General features: G+C 40.8%; 1 protein-coding gene across 1 annotated transcript; it reads left to right on the forward strand.

Annotated features, from left to right (window-relative positions):
* The first annotated feature begins 3,100 nt into the window (after positions 1-3,100).
* On the forward strand, positions 3,101-24,055 carry clpxa (caseinolytic mitochondrial matrix peptidase chaperone subunit Xa). The gene is made up of 14 exons (XM_071400897.1): positions 3,101-3,385; positions 3,570-3,828; positions 4,353-4,507; positions 4,980-5,100; positions 5,795-5,949; positions 7,007-7,169; positions 8,854-9,027; positions 10,187-10,351; positions 11,178-11,266; positions 11,926-12,090; positions 15,684-15,986; positions 18,082-18,174; positions 18,350-18,456; positions 21,873-24,055. Exons 2-14 carry the CDS (start codon positions 3,777-3,779, stop codon positions 21,958-21,960), a joined length of 1,830 nt encoding a protein of 609 aa, XP_071256998.1. The 5' UTR covers positions 3,101-3,385; positions 3,570-3,776; the 3' UTR covers positions 21,961-24,055.

The raw sequence follows: 24,055 nt of genomic DNA on the forward strand, positions 1-24,055 counted from the left end.
ACATCTTTATATATGTTGTGGTATGGGAGTCTATGCAATAGAATGTTCGCAGGCTGATAAAGGAATGTTGAGACAAGTTGGAATGTTCACATGTTCATTGAAAATGACTGTATCAAACAAACAACATTCTAAAGGATCTCTTAAAAACCATGGGATTTGGTAAATTTTTGCCTTCAGATCTAATGATTTACTTAGACTGACTCATCATTGAAACAACGATGTAACAAACTACATATTTGTTTTAGGGAAATTGGTTATAATGGGAAATTATTCAAGTCCAAGAGATCCTAAGCTGGTAGCGTATTTGTTTATACTTTTATATAGCCACCTGTAATAGTCTGTTGTACACTGAGTGTACAAAACATTAGGAACACCTTCCTAATATTGAGTTGCACCCCCTTTTGCCCACAGAACAGCCTCAATTTGTCGGGGCATGGACTCTACGAGGTGACAAAAGCATTCCACAGGGAATGCTTCCCACAGTTGTGTCAAGTTGGCTGGATGTCCTTTGGTTGGTGGAACATTCTTGATACACACGGGAAACTGGTGAGCATGAAAAACCCAGCAGCTGTGCAGTTCTTTACACATTCAAACTGGTACGCCTGGCACCTACTACCATACCCTGTTCAAAGGCACTTACATGTTTTGTCTTGCCCATTCACCCTCTGAATGGCACGCATACACAATCCATGTCTCAATTGTCTCAAGGCTTAAAAATCCTACTCTAAGTCCCCTTCATCTACACTGATTGAAGTGGATTTAGGTGAAATTAATAAGGGATCATAACTTTCACCTGGATTCACCTAGTCAGTGTATGTCATGAAAAGAGCAGGTGTTCCTAATGTTTTGTACGCTCAGTGTATAGAGGTGGAGTTGAGGTGGAGTTGTCGGACCAGGCTGGGATAAAGCCTGACAGCATGCTCTCGATGGTGCTCCTGTAGAACACTGTGAGGGCCCTCGGGGACAGGCCACATTTCTTCAGCCTCCTGAAGTTGAAGAGTCACTGTCGTTCCTTCTTCACCATAGTGTCCGTGTGGTTTGACCATTTTAGCTCCTCGGAGATGTGTACGCAGAGGAACTGTCTTAATGGCGGCCCCGTTGATGAGGATGGGGGCATGCCCAGCCTGGTTCCTACTGAAGTCCACGATCAATTCCTTTGTTTTGCTGACGTTGAGGGAGAGGTTGTTTACCTGGCACCACACCGTCAGAGTGCCTACCTCCTCCCTGTAGGCCATCTCGTCATTGTTGGTAATCACGCCTACTACTGTTGTGTCGTCAGCAAACTTGATGATGGAGTTGGAACTGTGTGAGGTCACGCAGTCGTGGTTCTACAGGGTAAACTCCATGTTTATTGGATTTATTTTATTTCCCCTTTATTTAACCAGGCAGGCCAGTTGAGAACAAGTTCTCATTTACAACTGTGACCTGGCCAAGATAAAGCAAAGTAGTGCGACAAAAACAACAACACAGAGTTACACATAAACATGTACACCCACAACTGCGTGGCCACACATTACGTTTGCAACAACATCATTAAGTTTGCTGACAACACGAAAGTGGTGAGCCTGATCGTCGACGGCGACGAGACAGAATACAGGGAGGAGGTTAGAAACAGCCTCTCACTCCACGTCAGCAAAACCAAGGACTACAAGACTACAGGAAACAGGGGGAGGAGCATGCTCCTATTGTCATTGACAGGGCTGCTGGGAGAGGGTAAAAACCTTACAGTTCCTCTGTGTGCACATCACAGAGATCCAGACATGGACCAATCACACCACCATCGTCGTGAAAAAGGTGCAGCAGAGCCTCTTCAACCCTAGGTGCCTGAAGAAATGTGGCATGGGCCGTTGAATCCTAAATAAGTTCTACAGCTGCACAATCGAGAGCATCTTGACTGGCTGCATCACCGCCTGGAACGGCAACTGCACCGCCCTCAACCGAAAGGCCCCACAGAGAGTGGTGCGGCTGGCCCACTGCATAACTGGGGGAGAGCTCCCTGCCCTCCAGGACATCTACACCAGGCATGTCTGAGGAAGGACCGAAAGATCGTCAAGGACTTCAGTCACCCGAGCCACAGACTGTTCGCTCTGTTACCATCTGGGAAATGGTATCAGAGTATCGGGTCTCGGACCAACAGGATCTGAGACAGATTCTACTACCAGGCCATCAGATTTCTGAAAAGCTAAACTTAGCTGTCTCCCTGCACAGACCTGCAGCTTAGAGACTATTTGCACCGGAGAGACTATATGTATCTTAGAAATTGTTTGCACTGACTACCCACACATACAACCCTTATACACAAACTTACACACGCACGCACACACACACACACAAACACACACACACACAAACACACACACACACACACACACACACACACACACACACACACACACACACACACACACACACACACACACACACACACACACAGTCAACCCTGTTGTTCTAATATATACTATTGATTCCACTACCCGCTTTATACTTGTAAATCCAGTCCATTATTACGATGCACACTACCTCTTCTATTACTTCTACTACTTGTTATTTTTGACTCGACTCTTTTCAGGGTTATTATTGATTAATGTACTGCATTCCAATAGGGCGGCGCACAATTGGCCCAGCGTCGTCCGGGTTTGGCCGGTGTAGGCCGTCATTGTAACTGACTTGCCTAGTTAAATAAAGGTAAAAAAAAAAAAATACAAAAAAACTTCTTGTTATGTGTGAAATTTGGTCTAGAATCAGATTAGAGCACACTATAAGGAGTATAATGACACCAAGATGTTGTCAGACTGTATCATGTACCATTCACAGATCATATACTGTAGGTCTAAAAGAGGCCTAAAATAGCCACTTTCATCAAGATACATATGTTTTTATTAAATAAATTGTGATACAAATTTAAAAAGCAAGTCAAACTTACTTCCTCCCAATGAAGTTTCTATGTGAGAATTGCCAGAACAATCTGAGATACCCTAAATATATTTGGGATGTCCTGGCGTGGAATCGCCCTTGAGCTCAAGCCAATAATAATAGGTGTACGGGGAAGTGTATTTTGTTCATCCTCTCTTGAAGTATAATTATTGGTTGTCCATATTACTCGAATCCAGAGTCATATCTGCTCTGTTCGAATCTTATTCTGGTTGTTCTAGATCTACAATCTACAACCTACTGTACAAAGTGTATACGTTTTTTTCTGCTCTCTTCTGAATGGCCCATCATAACACCATTCATTGGTTACATCACTCAAGAATACACTGTCACATAAGCAAATACATGAGGGTTGTGTAACTCGCACCTTCTGTGGTATTGACAGCATGACAGTGTCATTTGATTTACATTTCATCGATGATTGTATTTGTTTGGCTTTCAAGCCAGCATAATCGTAAGTATATGTTTAGACTACTTTATTGGCAAGCTAGCTAGAACGTTAAGTTACTTGATACTTGTTCTGCCACATTAGTCTCCGCTCTCTAGTTAGATGTAGTCTCCAGGTATAATAACACATTCAAATTATGGATATTGTTCTGCATTATAATTACATCCTGTTTTCAACTCCTTTTCTACAGTTTCGGAGCAGAGCCACAGACTGGATACGTTAATGCTGGCTAAACTAAACAGTGTGCTCTATTTACCAACGCTACTGCTGGTTCGTTAGCCAGCTAAGCTAGCTAGCTAGCCTGCCAGTCAACATATACTTTGACTAGTTTTTTTTATTACTCTGTGATATTCCCCACATTCCTATTTCTATCTTTTCTGTCGACTTAAATAAAATAATGTCATGCACATGCAGATCAGCGGCGAGATTGTTCATAACTTCTCAAAAAGGTAAGCATATTCTGCTAGCTAGCTAACTTGCTGGCTAGCTAGCTAACGTTAGTCTTCTAGCCAGCCAGCTTGCAAGTTGCACAAGCATATAATGTTCAAATACAGCACAAACAATGAATATGAGGTGTTGAGAAAAGCAAACTAATGTGAAATGGGGTAACATGGTTGTTTTGCAAAGTTGGAACCTGTAACATCTACCTGCTAGCCTTGTAGCTAAAGCTAGCTAAGCTGATGTGAACTTGATTTACAGTGTTGTTACGCAAGAAGAACCATACAGTGGTGGTGCATGCATTACACTTAGTTATTTATCCAAAGATTTTGTCAACATTTTCATGTTATGAATAAATGTATGTTTAGGGAAGCTTTCAGGGACATGCCCCCTTATGCATTCATATTTGACATGTATGAGGAAATATAGGTGTTTTTATCTATTGATTAGTAATATGCTCAACGTTTGCTTTGCTGATTTAGAAAATGTACATTAACAGTAGGTCAGTTGATTGAATCTGCTTGTACGTTCACAGGTATCTCTTCCACCAGAGTCCAGTTATTTTCTATTAGCAGACCAGGAACACCTGAAGTCCGATTAACCAGAAGAGTTCCTGTGAGATCATTCTCCGAATCATCTGTATGTTTTTCATCAAAAGATGTCAAAGATGGCTCCGGTGATGGAGGAAAGGTATGTCAAAATCAGGCCTTATTAACATGTTGTTACTATTAATAAGACATTATAAGGAGGTCACACATGCTTATGATGACAATTCTTACAATTAATTGCAATCACATCATAATGCATTGGGGCAGCAAGTAGCCTAGGCAGGTAGCCTAGTGGTAGCCTAGGCAGGTAGCCTAGTGGTTAGAGCGTTGGACTAGTAACCGAGCTGACAAGGTAAACATCTGTCGTTCTTCCCCTGAACAAGGCAGTTATCCCACTAGGCTGTCATTGAAAATTAGAGTTTGTTTTTAACTGACTTGCCTAGTTAAATAAAGGTAAAATAATAAAAAATAAATAAAAAAATACCTGTTGGCTATAAGTAAAGTTCATTGAATGTTATAATATCTTCATGACTTCCTTCATGGTGAATGATCTAGTCCCAGCAGGAGCTACAGTCTAATCTAATCTACATCCTCTGCTCTTCCACTCTTGACAGAAATCAGTTGGGGATGCAGGAAGTGGGAAAAGAGGAGGTTCCGGTGGCTCCGGAAAAGGAGGCAGCCAGCTACGCTGTCCCAAGTGTGGAGATGCCTGCACTCATGTAGAAACCTTTGTGTGTAAGTGTTTTACTTTTCTTTGCATATTTGAAAATAGAGGAATTGAAAAGAGAGGAGAGGAATTGTGTACGGTCAAGCTTGGCACAGGAACAAATCTCAATTATGAGAAATTGAGTGCTTTGAAAAGTGCTTTGAAACAAGCAGCAAACTGTTAGCCTGGTCCCAGATCTGTTTGTGCTGTATGGACAACTCCTATATGGTCGTTGTTATGCCAAAGATATGCCAATTGACCACATGAGTAGGCAAGACAGCACAAACAGATTGGGAACCCAGGCTAGCAAACTGTGCGGTGAACCTGACACTTACTTTCTTTTAATTTATTTGAATTAATTGAACATATGGTTTATAACATGTACAAGTACCAGTACCAGTCTGAGTGACATGCACATCATGTGGAAGGGACAGCATTTAAGAGAATATGGTGTTACCCTAGCTTTCATCTGATCTCCTTTACCTAGTATCTACTGGCTCAGTGCAGCTCACACATCTATAGGGAATGCCAGACTACTGGGCAACAGCTGTCAGACATATTGCGTGTTACTAACAAATAAAGTCCTTATGTAACAAATGGGTCACAGTCACAGAGCAGCTAAGTGTAACACAGGTCTAGTTTGTGTGCTTATGCCCCCCACTAGCAATATCATGATCCGGCTTAGTTGGTGCCATAACATCCTTCCCCCCTCCCTCTTCCTAGCTTCAACCCGCTTTGTGAAATGTGAGAAATGTCATCACTTCTTTGTGGTGCTGTCAGAGACCGACTCCAGCAAGAGTCTCAATAAGGAGCAGGAAGCAGCCAACGAGGCCGTCAAACTGGCCTTCCAGCAGAAACCTCCCCCTCCTCCTAAAAAGGTACAGTGGACAAGTCTTACAATGCGTTATACCTGCAGGCTTTAAGTAAAGTGTTAACAAGTGGGACAAGAAGAAAAGTAGGATGGTCTGGTGGTCTAAGCCGCTGCCTCTGGGTGCACACATACTGCTGCAGCATGGGTTCTAATCCGGCCCACTGCTATTTCAGCACACTCCTCTATCTTTCACCTGTATCTCTCTCTATCCAATAAACATACAGACTTTTAAAAAGTATATGGTAATCAGGATGATTATTAGACATTATAAGGGGGTCATATAAGCTTATGACAAGTCTTGATGCATTATAACTGCATTATACTCGCAGGCTTTAAGTAGTGTTACCAAAATAATCACAATAATGTGAAATCAGACTGATACATCTCATTCAAACTGAATTCAACCCTTCTAGCTACTGTCTGTCCTCTTGCAATATCCCAACACATCCACTTGTTGTGTCTGTCAGACAACGGGTGGTTCAGTCATCCGTGGTAAGTTATAGCTTACCGGGCTTGGTAACATCCGCCATACCACTGAAAGAAGAACAAGTAGAGATTGTACGACAAAAGCACCAAAGAGGGACATGTGTCTATAAACTGTCTGCAGAACTTATTGGTAACATTTTACATAACACTTTACTTACAGTGGCAATCTGGGATTCAAACAACAACAATGCGGCCACCCCGCCACTTTTTTGTGTAAACAGCTATGGTTGGGGCATGGGGCTGGAGAAATGTAGACACTCTCAAATTCAAAATCCAAAAACGTATGTACAAATCAACGATAGCCCCTTTAAAGCCTGTAGATATAATGCTTTATAACTTGTTATTGGCTTGTATGAGCCTTTATAATGAATGTCTTATTATAAGGCATATAATATGTTTTTTCACTATGTGGGACATTTTCAACTGACTCAAAATGGCTGTTCTTTTAGGATCATTATAAGATTATGATAATGTGACATTGTAAGGAGGGTCTTTGATGCTTATGATAAGTCTTGTAATGCATTATAACTGCATCATGCATTATGCTTTATGTAAAGTGTTACCAAATTGTCTTTCAGATCTATGCCTACCTGGATAAGTACGTTGTTGGACAGTCCTATGCAAAGAAAGTGCTGGCGGTGGCTGTTTACAACCACTACAAGCGCATCTACAATAACCTTCCGGGAGCGGGCACCAAGCCACAGGCGGAGGTGGAGAAGCAGGCCTCCCTTACTCCACGAGGTTGGTACCGTCCCAATCCCTGAGCTATCTATCTCCAGTTTGACTCTGTATTTCATTTGTCTGAAATGGCCTTCTCCCTTCCTCGCAACTTATTTCCTCCATCTGTGAATGAACTTGTGACAGGTGAAAGGAACTATTGAGTAGCTATCCTATGTCTTCAAATTAGTGCAGAAGAAGAAGAGGAGATTAGAGGAAGCGACTTTATACTATCGAGATGCATACTAAGTGCAGTGGCAGTTTTTTTCTACTGTGCACCTTGAAATGTAACAGCATGCCATTCACTCAGGTTAACAAATTGCATTAGCCCATGTGTAATGTAAAACAGAATCACAGCTGAATGGAATGAATGGTAGGATAAAGTGTTCTCTTGCAGGCTCCTCTGCAATGGTTTGGCGTGTGTACAATGGCTTTTAAAGGCAAAAATAAAACGCCATCTCTTGCAGTCCTTCCTCATCCATGGATTTAAAGTAACAAGGGTTTCCAGATTTCTATAAAATATGACAAATGATTAATTACAATATAAGTGAAATAGTTTTCCTTCCCAAAAATGGTATGTTAAAATGTATTTTTGGGGTGTGGGCGTACCCAAACAACAGAATGGCGTATACCGGTCATAAAAAATGTTCATGTTCATGAGAAATGTTTCAAAAAATGGGTAGACCGCTGATTGGCCAGCTTGATGAAATCCTCCTCTATAAGGAAATAGCAGCATTTTTAAAATGGTTTGTTTGAGATAAAAGTTTGAGGTGTTTTTAAGTGTTTTTTCTCCAATTTATGCTTTGGCCACAAATACGAGTATATGATGAGTCAACAACATTATTTGGTTATAAGTTAACAGAATATGAACTTTTAAAAGGGAGCTTTTCACTGGACAGTTACTTTAAGGTTTTCCCAGTTTTTTTTAACCTTTATTTAACTAGGCAAGTCAGTTAACAAATTCTTATTTTCAATGACGGCCTAGGAACAGTGGGTTAACTGCCTTGTTCAGGGCCAGAACGACAGATTTGTACCTTGTCAGCTCAGGGATTTGATCTTGCAACCTTTCGGTTATTAGTCCAATGCTCTAACCACTAGGCTTCCTGCCGCCCCATTAGCCCAAAGTCCTGTTTGAACAGGACTTTGGACTAATGACAATGTCAGATAACACTACTAGTGATAATGTCAGATGACAACTTTCACTCTCATTCTGTGGAGCTAGAGAAGACAAAAAGGATGAACACAGATTGACAAGTAAGTGGTACAGTAACTCATACAGAATATCAGTTACATGCAGCCAGGGGCTTTCAGCACTTCTCTCACCAAAATGGTCTCTAGCTCGCTAATAGTCTCTTTCCAATGTTCGCTCTCTCAGACATCTACAGTAAGTCAGACAGACAGACAGACAGACAGAGGATATGGTGGTCAAATACAGACAGACAAAGACAATCAGACAGAAATTCAGACAGACAAATAGTGGCCTAGTAACCTTGTTGTTAATCATGCACATGGTATATACAGTATATCTCTCCACACAGTAACAATACACTGTGCCTTAGTCCAATATTTATTCACTCTCACAGTATCTCTACACAACACCCTTATTCCCTATATAGCGCACTACGTTTCTAGCTGACCTCTCTCTCTCTCCCCCCCTTGCCTCTCCATTCCCTCCCTTTCTTTACCTCCTGTCTGTCTGTTCTTTCAGAGTTGCTGCAGATCGCTGGGATCAATCCCCACGGCAATGCGCTGGGTGCGTCAGTGCAGCAGCAGAGCCAGCAGCCTGCCCAGGAGAAGAGGGGGGGCGAGGTGCTCGACTCTCACCACGCCAACATCAAACTGGAGAAGAGCAACATCGTGCTGCTGGGACCCACCGGATCAGGTGAGCTTTGGAAGAATTGGAGAAGGTGCCAATCTATAAGGGATATATTTTTCTACTATAGTGTACTACTTTGAGCAGAGTCTCCTGAGTCCCTCTGTGATTAAACAGTTTGTCATTGAGTCAGCTCTTTAATTGGCCCTACACTGTCATAAGGCCTGCGTAGGGTAGTAATGACATACAGTAGTAGTTGTCATAAATGCTCATAAGGATGGATGGAAACTGACTTTACACAGTTATGACACTGACAGTAAGAGTTGCGCCTAGGGCCTGAATTCACCCTGTACTGCTCTGCATAAGGTGACACAGTTATGGCATTACAGATGGCATTACTGTCACGCTTTCTGACATGACTCTAAAGTCAATTGCTATACGCTAACATCAACTTTTACAACCAGGAATGTCATCTGTTGCGTAGTCGTATGTAGTCTTTTACGAGTTCCCAAGAGGGGTCAAACAAAACACATACAAAATAAGTTGTAATAGGACTCTTGGCTTTGATATCTATATTACAGGAAACACAAATTGCGTTAAAGCAATAGTACATTCAAAGTCACCATCATGACAGTTTTTGCTCTGTACTGAAAGGGCTCTAGAATAGCTGACTGCTGACATGCAGTTTGTTGTGATTGTGCTAGTTAGTTTCCTTCAAACTGCACGCAGAGACATAAAAATGGTATCCATGAGTTCATCTGACTCTGGGGAAGTAGATAAAAGGCCAAGATCCTGAAGTATCCCTTTAACACAAAGGTTTTTTAGTGTAGTATCCCTTTAACACAAAGGTTTTTAGTGTAGTATCCCTTTAACACAAAGGTTTTTTAGTGTAGTATCCCTTTAACACAAAGGTTTTTTAGTGTAGTATTCCTTTAACACAAAGGTTTTTTAGTGTAGTATCCCTTTAACACAAAGGTTTTTTAGTGTAGTATCCCTTTAACACAAAGGTTTTTTAGTGTAGTATTCCTTTAACACAAAGGTTTTTTAGTGTAGTATCCCTTTAACACAAAGGTTTTTTAGTGTAGTATTCCTTTAACACAAAGGTTTTTTAGTGTAGTATTCCTTTAACACAAAGGTTTTTTAGTGTAGTATTCCTTTAAACAAAAGTTGTAAAATGAATGCGTTGGTATTTCCTATTGCCTGACATTGATTGACATCCATATTGCAGGTAAAACCCTCTTGGCCCAGACACTGGCTAGGTGCCTGGATGTGCCCTTCGCCATCTGTGACTGCACCACGCTAACCCAGGCAGGCTATGTGGGCGAAGACATTGAGTCTGTGGTGGCCAAGCTCCTCCAAGACGCCAACAACTCTGTTGAGAAAGCACAACAAGGTACATGCTATAATGTGTTACTTACTTGTGTATGTGAATGTCTGTGGTTGTGTGTGAAATGTGACATCAGTATGACTATCTTATCAAGTACTGTACTTGAAGCACATCAACTTCAGTCCTTGTCCTAAGAGTTGGTAGAGTTTTGATGGTGAGTGATTTCATTGGATAAAGATAAGTTTATGAAACATGCCATCTGTCCGACTAGCTAATCAGTTACTGTACTTGTAGCAGATCAACTTCTCTAAATGCCCCAAGAGTGGATGTTTTTGAAAGTAAATAACTGAATTAAAGGCACAGTAGGCAGCTTTTTTGATGGCCCGACCAAATGCACATAGAAATGTTATAGATCTGTCATTCTCATTGAAAGTATGTCTGAGAAGCAGTAGATCCATTCTATGTGTGCTACTTTTCTGTGCTTCCCATTTTTGCTCGTTTTACTTTGAGTTTTGTATACCATCTTCAAACATCTGGAAAAAATATGTTTTTAGTTATTGAAAATATATTTCTTAGTGGTTTAGATGGTACAATGATGCTCTACACTATTCAATACTTATTTTGTCGCATACACTGAAATTAAGCGAACCATTAGAATTTTAATAACCAGAAAATGGCGCAATGATTTCTTCCTATTGTACCTTTAAAAATAGAAAAGAGGGACAATGTAGGCCCTCATTTTTCATGACTGCTGTGCAACATAGATATTGCATGAGTGACGAACCAAGGTGAAGCCAAATATTCTTGTGTGGTAAAAATGTTGATATACTGTATGCTAACTCGCTCTGAACGGGGATTGGTTCTCGGTCTCTTCACTGATTGGTCCTTGCAGGCATCGTGTTCCTGGATGAGGTGGATAAGATTGGCAGTGTGCCCGGAATCCACCAGTTACGAGACGTGGGGGGTGAGGGAGTACAGCAGGTCAGTGTATACTGTGTATAGATAGATATGATAGTGGTTAGATTATTTATAGATATGTAGATCTGTCAGGCGGTACAGTCCTGCCATGAACACTGTTTGCCCTGTCGGTTATAAAGCCTGTAGATTCTGGCTTCATAACAGATTTCCTTGACCTTTCACCGCATTGTCTGTAAAAAACACACTTGTTGACTTGTTGATCTTCCACAAGGATTCCAACATGGGATCATACATACCTGTTACAGTGGTTTCCCATCCAAACTTTACTTGGCGATACTTCCTTAATTGTCTATTTGGAAAGCTCCTGTGTCTTATAACTTTCAGTGCCTAGTTGCACTTGAAACTCAGACAATCAAAAAATGCTCTGAGTTAAATCAAAAGTAAAAAATAAATAAAACATGTTTAGCACCATGTGATAAATTCCCTCATTACCCTTCCACCATCTTGGCTGTTGCCTCTCTTCGCAATATTTGCTCTAGACGCATGTTTGATCGCCCAGAAATGACTAGGGCAAAGATGTTCGAGGATGAGGAGAGGTAATGAGAGAATTTCTCCTGGTGCAAAAACATTTATAGGTTTGGAAGAGGTTGAGAAGAGGTTTAGGAAACACTGGTACATTGTGTGTGTCTTATAATTTCCTCTGTTTGGTGGTCGTTTGGTAGGGTCTACTCAAACTTCTGGAGGGTACTGTCATCAACGTCCCAGAGAAGAACTCCAGGAAGCTGAGAGGTGAGACGGTCCAGGTGGACACCACCAACATCCTGTTTGTGGCCTCCGGTGCCTTCAACGGCCTGGACCGGATCATCAGCATGAGGAAGTGTGAGAAGGTAAACATTTCAATGTCAATTTAATTCCAAATTTTATTTCAATTGAATTTCAAATTTTTAATAACTACTTTTTCTGTAAAGGAATTTCTTGTGGAGTGGTTCATACAATAAAAAAACTGTACACAAATAACAAACAGTCAATACAGAATGAAACTAGGCTGCCGTCCCTGTGTGGCTCTGGCCAAATGTACTATATTAGACTAGATAGGGAGGCTGATATTTCAGACAGACTCTTCATTTTGTGGCAGGGTTGCATTTGTAAGTGCAGGGGTTTTGGTGTTACTATAAGTGATATTGCACTGAATCAATGTATCCTGGACTCTGAAGCTCTTTGATCAAGTGCCTTCAGAAAGTCTTCATACCTCTTGATTTATTCCACATTTTGTTGTTATAGCCTGAATTCAAAATGGATTAAATATCTTTTTTTTCTCTCACCCATCTGCACACAATGCCCCATAATGACAAAGTGAAAAAGTGTTTATTAGAAATGTTAGCAAATTTTATTTAAAATTAAATACAGAAATATCTAATTTACATAAGTATTCACACCCCTGAGTCAATACTTTGTAGAAGCACCTTCCACACTTGGATTATGCAACATTTTCCCATTATTATTTTAAAAATTCTTCAAGCTCTGTCAAATGGTTGTTGATCATTTCTAGAAACTATTTTCAGTTCTTCGCTTTCTCATTTTTTAAGTACATTTAAGTCAAAACTACAACTCGGCCACTCAAGAACATTCACTGTCATCTTGGTAAGCAACTCCAGATTTAGCCATGTGTTTTAGGTTATTGTCCTGCTGAAAGGTGAATTAATCTCAGAGTGTCTGGTGGAAAGCAGACTGAACCAGGTTTTCCTCTAAGATTTTGCATGTGCTTAGCTCCATTCCGTAAATTTTTTATCCCGAAAAACTCCCCAGTCCTTAACGATTACAAGCAATTAGGTTAGTGTTGTGGAGTCACTATAATGAATGTTGATCCATCCTCAGTTTTCTCCTATCACAGCCATTAAACTCTGTAACTGTTTTAAAGTCACCATTGGCCTCATGGTGAAATCCCTGGGAGGTTTCCTTCCTCTATGGCAACTGAGTTAGGAAGGACGCCTGTATCTTTGTATGGACTGGGTGTATTAATACACCATCCAACGTGTAACTAATAACTTCACCATGCTCAAAGGGCCATTCAATGTCTGCTTTTTTTCACCCATCTATCAATAGGTGCCCTTCTTTGCAAGGCATTTGTAAACCTGGTCTTTGTGATTGAATCTGTGTTTAAAATTCACTTCTTGGCACCTTACAGTTAATTGTATGTGTGGGTTACAGAGATGAGGTAGTCATTCAAAACACTATTATTGCACACAGTGAGTCTATGAAAATTATTATGTGACTTCCTAAGCAAACTTTTACTCCTAAACGTATTAAGGCTTGCTATAACAAAGCGGTTGAATACTTTTTGACTCAAGACATTTCAGCTTTACATTTTTTTGTAATTTGTAAACATTTCTAAAAACATAATTCCTCTTTGACATTATGGGGTATTGTGTTTAGGCCAGTGACCCCAAATCGTATATTTAATCCATTTAAATTCAGGCAGTAACACAATGAAATGTGGAAAAAGTGAAGAGGTGTGAATACTTTCTGAAGGCACTGTATCGTCATGACATTACAAGGTAAATGAGAAGAGCTGTAGTTGTGTTTACAATGCTCTCAACCTGATAGAGTCCAGTCACTGTGAACCAAATCATAACTTGAAATTGGTGTGTGTAAAAATTGACTTTAACACGATTTGCGTGACAATCCAAGTTATTTGTGCGTAGGCCTATCTCAAGTTAGGATTCGGCCTTGGGTCGGAAAAGACTGCAAATGTGGGTGGGATTAGGAAGGTTCAAGGGGCGGTCAAGAGGATTTGGGTATTCATAGCAGATTCACCTGTGTGTATGTATATACAGTGCCTTCGGAAAGTATTCAGACCCCTTGACTTTTTCCACATTTTGTTTCGTTACAGCCTTATTCTAAAATTGATTACATTGTTTTTTCCCCTTATAAATCTACACACAATACCCCATAATGACAAAGAAAAATGTTTTTTTAGAAATATTTGCAAATTTATTACAAATAAAAAAACTAAAATATCACATTTACATAAGTATTCAGACCCTTTACTCAGTACTTTGTTGGAGCACCTTTGGCAGCGATTTCAGCATCGATACTTCTTTGGTATGACGTTACAAGCTTGGCACACCTGTATTTGGGGAGTTTCTCCCTTTCTTCTCTGCAGATCCTCTCAACCTCTGTCAGATTAGATGGGGAGCGATGCTACACAGCTATTTTCAGGCTTCTCCAGAGATGTTTGATCGGGTTCCACTCAGGAACATTCAGAGACATGCCCCGAAGCCACTCCTGCATTGTCTTGGCTGTGTGCTTAGGTTCGTTGTCCTGTTGGAAGGTGAACCTTCGCCCCAGTCTGAGATCCTGAGCGCTCTGGAGCAGGTTTTTATCAAGGACCTCTCTGTACTTTGCTCTGTTCATCTTTGCCTCGATCCTGACTAGTCTCCCAGTCCCTGAAAAACATCCACACAACACCATGCTTCACCTTAGGGATGGTGCCAGGTTTCCTCCAGACGTGACACTTGGCATTCAGGCCAAAGAGTTCAATCTTGGTTTCATCAGAGCACAGCATCTTGTTTCTGATGGTCTGAGAGTCTTTAGGGCTGTCTTATGCCTTTTACTGAGGAGTGGCTTCGGTCTGGCCACTCTACCATAAAGGCCTGATTGGTGGAGTGCTGCAGAGATGGTTGTCCTTCTGGAAGTTTCTCCCATCTCCACAGAGAAACTCTAGAGCTCTGTCAGAGTGACCATCAGGTTCTTGGTCACCTCCCTGACCAAGGCCCTTCTCCCCCGATTTTTCAGTTTGGCTTGGCGGCCAGTTCTAGGAAGTACCTTGGTGGTTCCAAACTTCTTCCATTTAAGATTGATGGAGGCCACTGTGTTCTTGGGGACCTTCAATGCTGAAGAAATGTTTTGGTACCCTTCCTCAGATCTGTGCCTCGACACAATCCTGTCTCGGAGCTTTATGGACAATTCTTTTGACCTCATGGCTTGGTTTTTGCATACGCTGTCAACTGTGGGACCTTATATAGACAGGTGTCTGGCTTTCCAAATCATGTCCAATCAATTACATTTATCACAGGTGGACTCCAATCAAGTTGTAGAAACATATCAAGGATGATCAATGGAAACAGGATAAACCTGAGCTCAACTTCGAGTCTCATAGCAAAGGGTCTGAATACTTATATTTGCTAAAATTTCTAACAACCTGTTTTCACTTTCTCATTATGGGGTATTGTGTTAAGATTGCTGAGGATTTGTTATTTAATCCATTTTAGAATAAGGTTGTAACGTAACAAAATGTGGAAAATGTCAAGGGGTCTGAATACTTTCCGAATGCACTGTATATATGTTTTGTTATTATGGAGAAGAAAGAAAAAAAAATAAGAAAAAAATTGACAATGCAACATAAGTACAAACTCAGCCAACATCAGCCTATAGTAGCAGAACTGTCCCTCTTTAACTGAATCCCTCCTCCTCTCTGCAGTATCTGGGCTTCGGCACGCCGTCCAATATGGGACAGGGGCGTCGGGCGGCTGCGGCCGCAGACCTGGCCAACAGCAGCGGAGCGGAGATGGACGCCGTGCTGGAGATCAAGGAGAAGGACCGGCTCCTGAAGCACGTGGAGGCCCGGGACCTCATTGAGTTTGGGATGATCCCCGAGTTCGTGGGGCGCCTGCCTGTGGTGGTTCCCCTGCACAGCCTGGATGAGGAGACCCTGGTTAGGATCCTGACGGAGCCACGCAATGCTGTCATACCACAGTACCAGGCCCTGTTCAGCATGGACAAGGTGGAGACTCATTATTGTTATTATTAGTGGTGGTTGTAGTAGTAGTAGTGGTAGTAGAAGTATTAGTGTTACAAGTGGTGGTGGTGGTAGTAGTAGTGGTAGAAGTAGTAGTGGGGTTAGTGGTGGTGGTGGTAGTAATAGTCGTAGTAGTAGTAATAATCGGTCCCTTCAGGATTTTGCCATTCTGAACATAAAACAGTCATTGCAATATTATTGCATAAAACTGACGATCACCCCACATTTACAGCATAATGTGGTTCAGTCGATCCAGACGCAAACAAACGTTTTCCCTCATCGCATATTGCCATGCAAAATGTCAGAATTGCCGCAGCAAAATAAAGCATTTATGCCTGCAAATATCACAACAAATCTCTGCCAAATCCTGGAAGGACTGAGTGGTAGTAGTAGTAGCAGCAGTAGTAGTAGCTGTAGCAGTAGTAGTGATAGTAATAGTAGTAGTAGTAGTAGTAGTAGGAGTAGTAGTAGTAGTAGTAATAGTGATATAAGTAGTAGTAATAGTAGCAGTAGTAGTAGTAGTAGTAGCATCAGTAGTACTGTAGCAGTAGTAGCAGCAGTTGTAGTAGTAATAGTAGCAGCAATAGTAGTAGTAGTAGCAGTAGTAGCTGTGATAGTAGTAGCAGCAGATGTAGTAATGGTAGCAGTAGCAGTAGTAGTAGTAGTAGCAGCAGCAGTATCAGTAGTAATAGTAGTAGTAGTAGTATTAGCAGCAATAGTAGTAGGATCAGTAGTAGTAGTAGCAGTAGTACCAGCAGTAGTAGTAGCAGTTGTAGTAGTAGTAGCAACAATAGTAGTAGTAGTAGCAGCAGTAGTAGCAATAGTAGTAGTAGCAGTGGGGATAGTAGTAGTAGTAGCAGCAGTAGCAGTGATAGTAGTAGTAGTGGTAGTAATAGTGATATAAGTAGCAGTAGTAGCTGCAATAGTAGTAGCAGTAGTAGCAGTGATAGTAGTAGCAGCAGTTGTAGTAATAGCAGTAGTAGCAGTAGTAGTAGCAGCAGTATCAGTAGTAATAATAGTAGTAGTAGTAGTAGCAGCAGTATTACCAGCAGTAGTAGTAGCAGCAGTTGTAGTAGTAGTAGCAGCAGCAGTAGTAGTAGCAGCAGCATTATCAGTAGTAATAGTAGTAGTCGTAGTAGCAGCAATAGTAGGAGGATCAGTAGTAGTAGTAGTAGCAGCAGTTGTAGTAGTAGTACCAGCAGTAGTAGCAGCAGTTGTAGTAGTAGCAGTAGTAGTAGCAGTGGTAGCAGCAGTATCAGTAGTAGTAGTAGTAGTAGTAGTAGCAGCAATAGTAATAGTAGTAGTAGTAGGATCAGTAGTACTAGTAGTAGCAGCAGTAGTAGCAGTCGTACCACCAGTTGTAGTCGTAGTAGCAGCAGTAGTAGTAGTAGCAGGAATAGTAATAGTAACAATAGTAGTGGTAGTAGTAGTAGTAGTAGTAGTATTAGCAGTAGTAGCAGCAGTCGTAGTGGTAGTAGCAGCAGTAGTAGTAGTAGCAGCAGTAGTAGTAGTAGCAGTAGTAGCAGCAGTCGTAGTGGTAGTAGCAGCAGCAGTAGTAGTAGTAGCAGCAGTAGTAATAGTAATAGTAGTAGTAGCAGTAATAGTAGTAGTAGTAGTAGTAGCAGCAGTAGTAGTGATGGTAGTAGTAGTAGTAATATAAGTAGCAGTGATAGTAGTAGCAGCAGTAGTATTAGCAGTAGTAGTGATAGAAGTAGCAGTAGTTGCAGTGATAGTAGTAGCAGCAATAGAAGTAGTAGTAGCAGCAATAGAAGTAGTAGTAGCAGTAGTGATAATAGTAGGAGTAGTGATAGAAGTAGCAGCAGTAGTAGTAGTAGCAGCAGTAGCAGTAGCAGTAGTAACACCGTCATCCCCCAGTACCAGACCCTGTTCAGCAAGGTGTTTCAGGAGGGGAGGGGGTGTGGGGGGGAGGAGGGGTGTGCGTACTTTCCTGTATTTATCTGTGTTTGGATGTGCACACACTAGTGTCTGTGTATATACATCTGTGGGTTCTGATGTCTTTGCGTGTGCCCTCCAAAAAAGTTGTGATGATTTCATTAACACTTGTATTACCTCATTCCAGTGTGAACTGAATGTAACTCCAGATGCCTTGAGAGCCATCGCCAGGTTGGCTTTGGAAAGGAAGACCGGTGCTCGTGGGCTAAGGTCCATTATGGTAAGTACCTCAATATATATTTTGACGTGTACAGTAATGTAATGTATATATTGTGATTTGCATTTTTAAATGTATATTTCAGAATATGAAAGGTAGTTGTTTTACATGCATTTTGAAATGTACGTCTTAAACCTTTGAGGGTGGCGAGTAATATTCCTTCTCTTGTCTTTTTAAGGAAAAATTGCTTCTTGAACCCATGTTCGAAGTGCCACACTCAGACATCATGGCTGTTGAGCTGAACAAAGACGTAGTCCAAGGGAAATCAGTGCCTGTGTATGTAAAGTAAGTATTCATAATTACCTGAGACTCAACTCGGTTGGGGACAATACAGTATTAAAGTGGATAAGTAACATGCTGACCACTCCGCTCACGTCGCGTGCGTGAGCGTTGCAAAATAAATTTAAACATACATGTTATTCAATTATTGCATCCACACAGCTCACGGGCGCCAACGAGCGTCTGCATTACCAAGCGCTAAAATAGAAGTTCTATTTGTGACGCTGAACGCGGTGCAAGTCCTGCCTCTCCCATCTCCTCATTGGTTTATAGAAGCAGATACCCACGTCTCCTCATTGGTTATACCCACGTGGGTGATTGAAAGATGAACTGAGTTAGGTTGGTCGTCATGGTAACTATGGAAGTTAGATGCCAATCGCCATATAAAGTCCAAAGAAGAAAAAGCCTGGAAGGAGGAGAGATGACTAGAAACGATTCGGTTGACCGGTTTATGTGTGGATTAATTGTCGGAGTAGAGGACCTTGTGCATTTCAGGTAAAACGTTTATAAAACGTCAACGTTTATATCCCAGGACAAATTAGCTAGAAACAGCAAGCTAGCTAAATATGACAAATTAGCTAGCAACTGCAAGCTAGCTAGCAAAATTGCCATAAATGTTTAATGCTTTTTGACCTGTCCCCAAAATAATATAATTGGTTCAGAGTTTGTTTTAATATTTCAACCTGCGTGTCGTGATCTCGTTTGATGTAGGGGGACAAAATCAATTTGCACACGATGGCGCAAGCGCGCGGCCGGTTTGGGTATGGCGTAAGTAACAGTGGGCAAAATGGAAACCATACTGGAGACCTAGTCATCTTTGGAGGCATGAAGCAGAAGTAGCTAGCAAAGGACAGCAGGAGCGGTAGTTAGCCAACTTGTTAGCTACTGTATTTACTATCTTTGCTAGAATCCGGATTGCTGCTTAAGGCCTCCAAAACGGCCATGACAATTCTCCAATAATAATAATACATTTGGACATGTGACACATCCACTTGAATAGCGTATTGCAAAATTATATATCAAATCAAATTGTATTAGTGACATGTGGCGAATACAACAGGTGTAGACCTTACAGTGAAATGCTTACTTACAAGCCCCTAACCAACAATGCAGTTTAAAAAATACGAATAAGAAATAAAAGGAACAAGTAATTAAAGAGCAGCAGTAAAATAACAATAGGGAGACTACAGTGGCAAGAAAAAGTATGTGAACCCTTTGGAATTACCTGGATTTCTGCATAAATTGGTCATAAAATTTGATCTAATCTTCATCTAAGTCACAACAATAGACAATAACTGCTTAAACTAATAACACACAAACAATTATACGTTTTCATATCTTTAGTGAACACACCGTATAAACATTCCCAGCACAGTGTAGGGTGGAAAAAGTATGTGAACCCTTGGATTTAATAACTGGTTGACCCTCCTTTTGGCAGTAATAACCTCAACCAAACGTTTTCTGTAGATCAGACCTGCACAACGATCAGGAGGAATTTTGGACCATTCCTCTTTACAAAACGGTTTCAGTTCAGCAATATTCTTGGGATGTCTGATGTGAACCGCTCTCGAGATCATGACACAGCATTTTAAATTGGGTTGAGGTCAGGACTCTGACTGGGCCACTCCAGAAGGCATATTTTCTTCTGTTGAAGCCATTCTGTTGTTGATTTACTTCTGTCTTTTGGGTCATTGTCCTGTTGCATCACCCAACTTCTGTTGAGCTTCAATTGGCAGACAGATAGCCTTACATTCTCCTGCAAAAGGTCTTGATAAACTTGGGAATTCATTTTTCCGTCAATGATAGCAAGCTGTCCAGGCCCTGAGGCAGCAAAGCAGCCCTGATGCTCCCTCCACCATACTTTACAGTTGGGATGAGATTTTGATGTTGGTGTGCCTTTTTTTCTCCACACATAATATTGTGTGTTCCTTCCAAACAACTCAAATTTAGTTGAATCTGTCCACTGAATATTTTGCCAGAAGCGTTGTGGAACATCCAGGTGCTCTTTTACAAACTTCAGACGTGCAGCAATGTTTTTTTGGACAGCAGTGGCTTCTTCCATGGTGTCCTCCCATGAACACCATTCTTGTTTAGTGTTTTACGTATCGTAGACTCGTCAACAGAGATGTTAGCATGTTCCAGAGATTTCTGTAAGTCTTTAGCTGACACTAGGATTCTTCTAAACCTCATTGAGCATTCTGCACGGTGCTCTTGCAGTCATCTTTGCAGGACGGCCATTCTTAGGGAGAGTGCTGAACTTTCTCCATTTATAGACAATTTGTCTTATCGTGGACTGATGAACATCAAGGCTTTTAGAGATACTTTTGTAACCCTTTCTAGCTTTGTGCAAGTCAACAAGTCAACAATTCTTAATCTTATGTTTTCTGAGATCTCTTTTGTCCGAGGCATGGTTCACATCAGGCAATGCTCCTTGTGAATAGCAAACTCAAATTTTGTGAGTGTTTTTTTATAGTTTTTTTATAACATCTCTAATCTTGTCTCATTGATTGGACTCCAGGTTAGCTGACTCCTGACTCCAATTAGCTTTTTGAAAAGTCATTAGCCCAGGGGTTCACATACTTTTTCCAACCTACACTGTGAATGTTTAAATTATGTATTCAATATAGACAAGAAAAATACAATAATTTGTGTGTTATTGGTTTAACACTGTGTTTGTCTATTGTTGTGACTAAGATGAAGATCAGATCGAATTTTATGACTAATTTATGCAGAAATCCAGGTAATTCCAAAGGGCTCACATACTTTTTCTTGCAACTGTATATACAGGGGGTACCGGTACAGACTCAATGTGCAGGGGCACCGGTTAGTCGAGGTAATTGAGGTAATATGTACATGTAGGGAGAGTTATTAAAGTGACGATGCATAGATAATAACAGAGAGTAGCAGCGGCATAAAAGAGGGGGGGTGGGGGGACAATGCAAATAGTCTGGGTAGCCATTTGATTAGATGTTTAGGACTCTTATGGCTTGGAGGTAGAGGCTGTTTAGAAGCCTCTTGGACCTAGACTTGGCGCTCCGGTACCGCTTGCCGTGCGGTAGCAGAGAGAACAGTCTATGACTAGCGTGGCTGGAGTCTTTGACAATTTTTAGGGCCTTCCTCTGACACCGCCTGGTATAGAGGTCCTGGATGGCAGGAAGCTTGGCCCCAGTGATGTACTGGGCCATACGCACTAGCCTTTGTAGTGCCTTTACGGTCAGAGGCCGAGCAGTTGCCATACCAGGCAGTGATGCAACCAGTCAGGATGCTCTCAGTGGTGCAGCTGTAGAACCTTTTGAGGATCTGAGGACCCATGCAAGTCTTATATGGTGTGGTTTCACAGCAATTTAATTGAAAATACAGTATTTTACCATGACTTTTCATTTATTTGCAGCAGAATTGAATATTTTTTTGTGTGTCTCCAGAGCACCTGCTAAAGAGTCTGAGGAGGAGTATGACTCTGGGATAGAGGAGGAGAGCTGGCCAAGGCAGGCGGATGCAGCCAACAACTAACTAACTAACAGTCCAAAATGGAACTTCAGAAATTGCCATCATTTCGATTTAATAAGCTATGGCATTTTACAAATACCATTATTGTAACTTCAAATGTAACTATGTAATCTGAATTACATCAGTGTTGATCATGATGATGTAGGTTATGCGATTTCATACATCGGAAAAAGTTTGTTCCCATATTGTTGCAAAGGTTTAAGAATTAACATTAACCAAGTATTCTCTACCCATCTTTCCCAGCGAGAGAGAAAAGGAGAGAGAACATTATCCTGTTTAAATGTAAAGATACTTTAACTTTTTTTCTCATAAAGTAGCTAGTGTCTCTTTGTGATAAGTACTTGTTTGGGAAACCTTAACGGAATTTTTTTTATTTTTTTTATTTTTTTATTTCACCTTTATTTAACCAGGTAGGCTAGTTGAGAACAAGTTCTCATTTGCAACTGCGACCTGGCCAAGATAAAGCATAGCAGTGTGAACAGACAACACAGAGTTACACATGGAGTAAACAATAAACAAGTCAATAACATGGTAGAAAAAAAGAGAATCTATATACAATGTGTGCAAAAGGCATGAGGTAGGCAATAAATCGAATAATTACAATTTAGCAGATTAACACTGGAGTGATAAATCATCAGATGATCATGTGCAAGAATGGATTGTATCAAGTCCAAAATCTATTTTCTCTTATTTCGTTTTGACACCATTTTATTTTTGACAGTCAAGGATTAAGGTAAAGATAGGATACTTTTTTTGTTTTTGTTTTAACCACCATGTCTTTCTGATGTAATTTAGGAAGCCATTTTGTTTCTTCACAGCTCTCTGATGACGAGGTCAGCCAGGTCATAGAAACCAGCGTTCTTTACAAAACAAGTATTTATAGTCAAATTGTTCACTTTTTCAAAAAAGATCAGTTTGGCTGCTCTGTTGTGGATTTCAAATATCCAACACTGGAATTACTAGTATACTGTATGTACAGTTAGTATGCCATGTATGAGATGAAACGTGTAAGATATCTGGGGTCGATATAGGGGGGGTGACTTGAATTGATCCCAATCAGCTTTGATAATGTCACATTTTCAACACATTTTCCCATTGTGGTTGTTTTTGACGTTTCTTTATGGAATCGTTTAGAACTACCTACACGTTTAATGAAGCCATGACATCACTGGTATTTTTAAATGAAAACATACCAGTCTTTAGAAATGCATTGTCTGATTTGCTCAACACCATACACTGAGAAACTGTTCATTCAATGCAGTTTCTTTAAAAGAAGCTGGGCTTTTTTGTACACTTTATATACAGATATAACGTTTTGAAATCTCAGACAGTAAGGGCCTAGAATCTAGATAATTTGCCCAATTCCACTTTGACCCCTAGACCCTAACCCCTACGCACCTGTGTAGATCTCAGAAGATTTGATAGGTGTTAGCAATATGGTAACAGTTTAGTCTTTCTCTTATGGGTTTCTGTGATGTTGGTTACACCCATCCAAACCTTTCAAATCTACACAAGTACATAGACTTTGTCTTGGGCCTTATGTTGCATTCATAACCAAGTGGGAAGGTGGTAATTACCAGCTGTGAAATCGTAAAAATCAGTTGGATGCATTCACATGCTTTGAACTCGTTGAGAAACGCTGATTGGCTAATGGCAAACAAGCTGTGTCAATCATAAACTAAAAGTACAGCTATCATGTTTGTAAACATATTATGTGTTCAAAAACATTAATAGATAGCTTTTTATAAATAATGTTTTACTGCATGTAACTGCCTAAAATGCTGTTATCGAGGTCATTTCCTTAGTGGGTGACGTCAGAGGTCAACATGTGGGAGAAGTTGGCGCTCAGGGATGATATATGAGTTTCCCACTAGTAATTACCAGTTGGAGGGGCGATCAAGTAGGTTTTGTATGTGGTAAATAACACCTTCCCACTTGGTTATGAACACAGCATAAGGTCTTGATTTAGAATTGGGCAATTGTGTGATGTACAGTCTATCAGAACTGATGCCATCTGTGTGGCAGCAACCCTATTTTGCTCTGAATAGTTGTGAACCTATGTAAATGTGAGACTTTAATAAATATATGAATCACTTAA

This window comes from Salvelinus alpinus, chromosome 5 (assembly GCF_045679555.1).
Source record: "Salvelinus alpinus chromosome 5, SLU_Salpinus.1, whole genome shotgun sequence".
In the NCBI taxonomy this organism is placed as follows: Eukaryota; Metazoa; Chordata; class Actinopteri; order Salmoniformes; family Salmonidae; genus Salvelinus; species Salvelinus alpinus.

What these genes read in the sequence shown, in the direction of transcription:
- clpxa (XM_071400897.1), top strand. Translation starts at nt 3,777, where the DNA reads ATGTCATGCACATGCAGATCAGCGGCGAGATTGTTCATAACTTCTCAA. An exon ending in GGCCTCCCTTACTCCACGAG is followed by an intron (nt 7,170 to 8,853) that starts GTTGGTACCGTC and finishes CTGTTCTTTCAG; the next exon opens with AGTTGCTGCAGATCGCTGGG. An exon ending in GTGGGCTAAGGTCCATTATG is followed by an intron (nt 18,175 to 18,349) that starts GTAAGTACCTCA and finishes TGTCTTTTTAAG; the next exon opens with GAAAAATTGCTTCTTGAACC.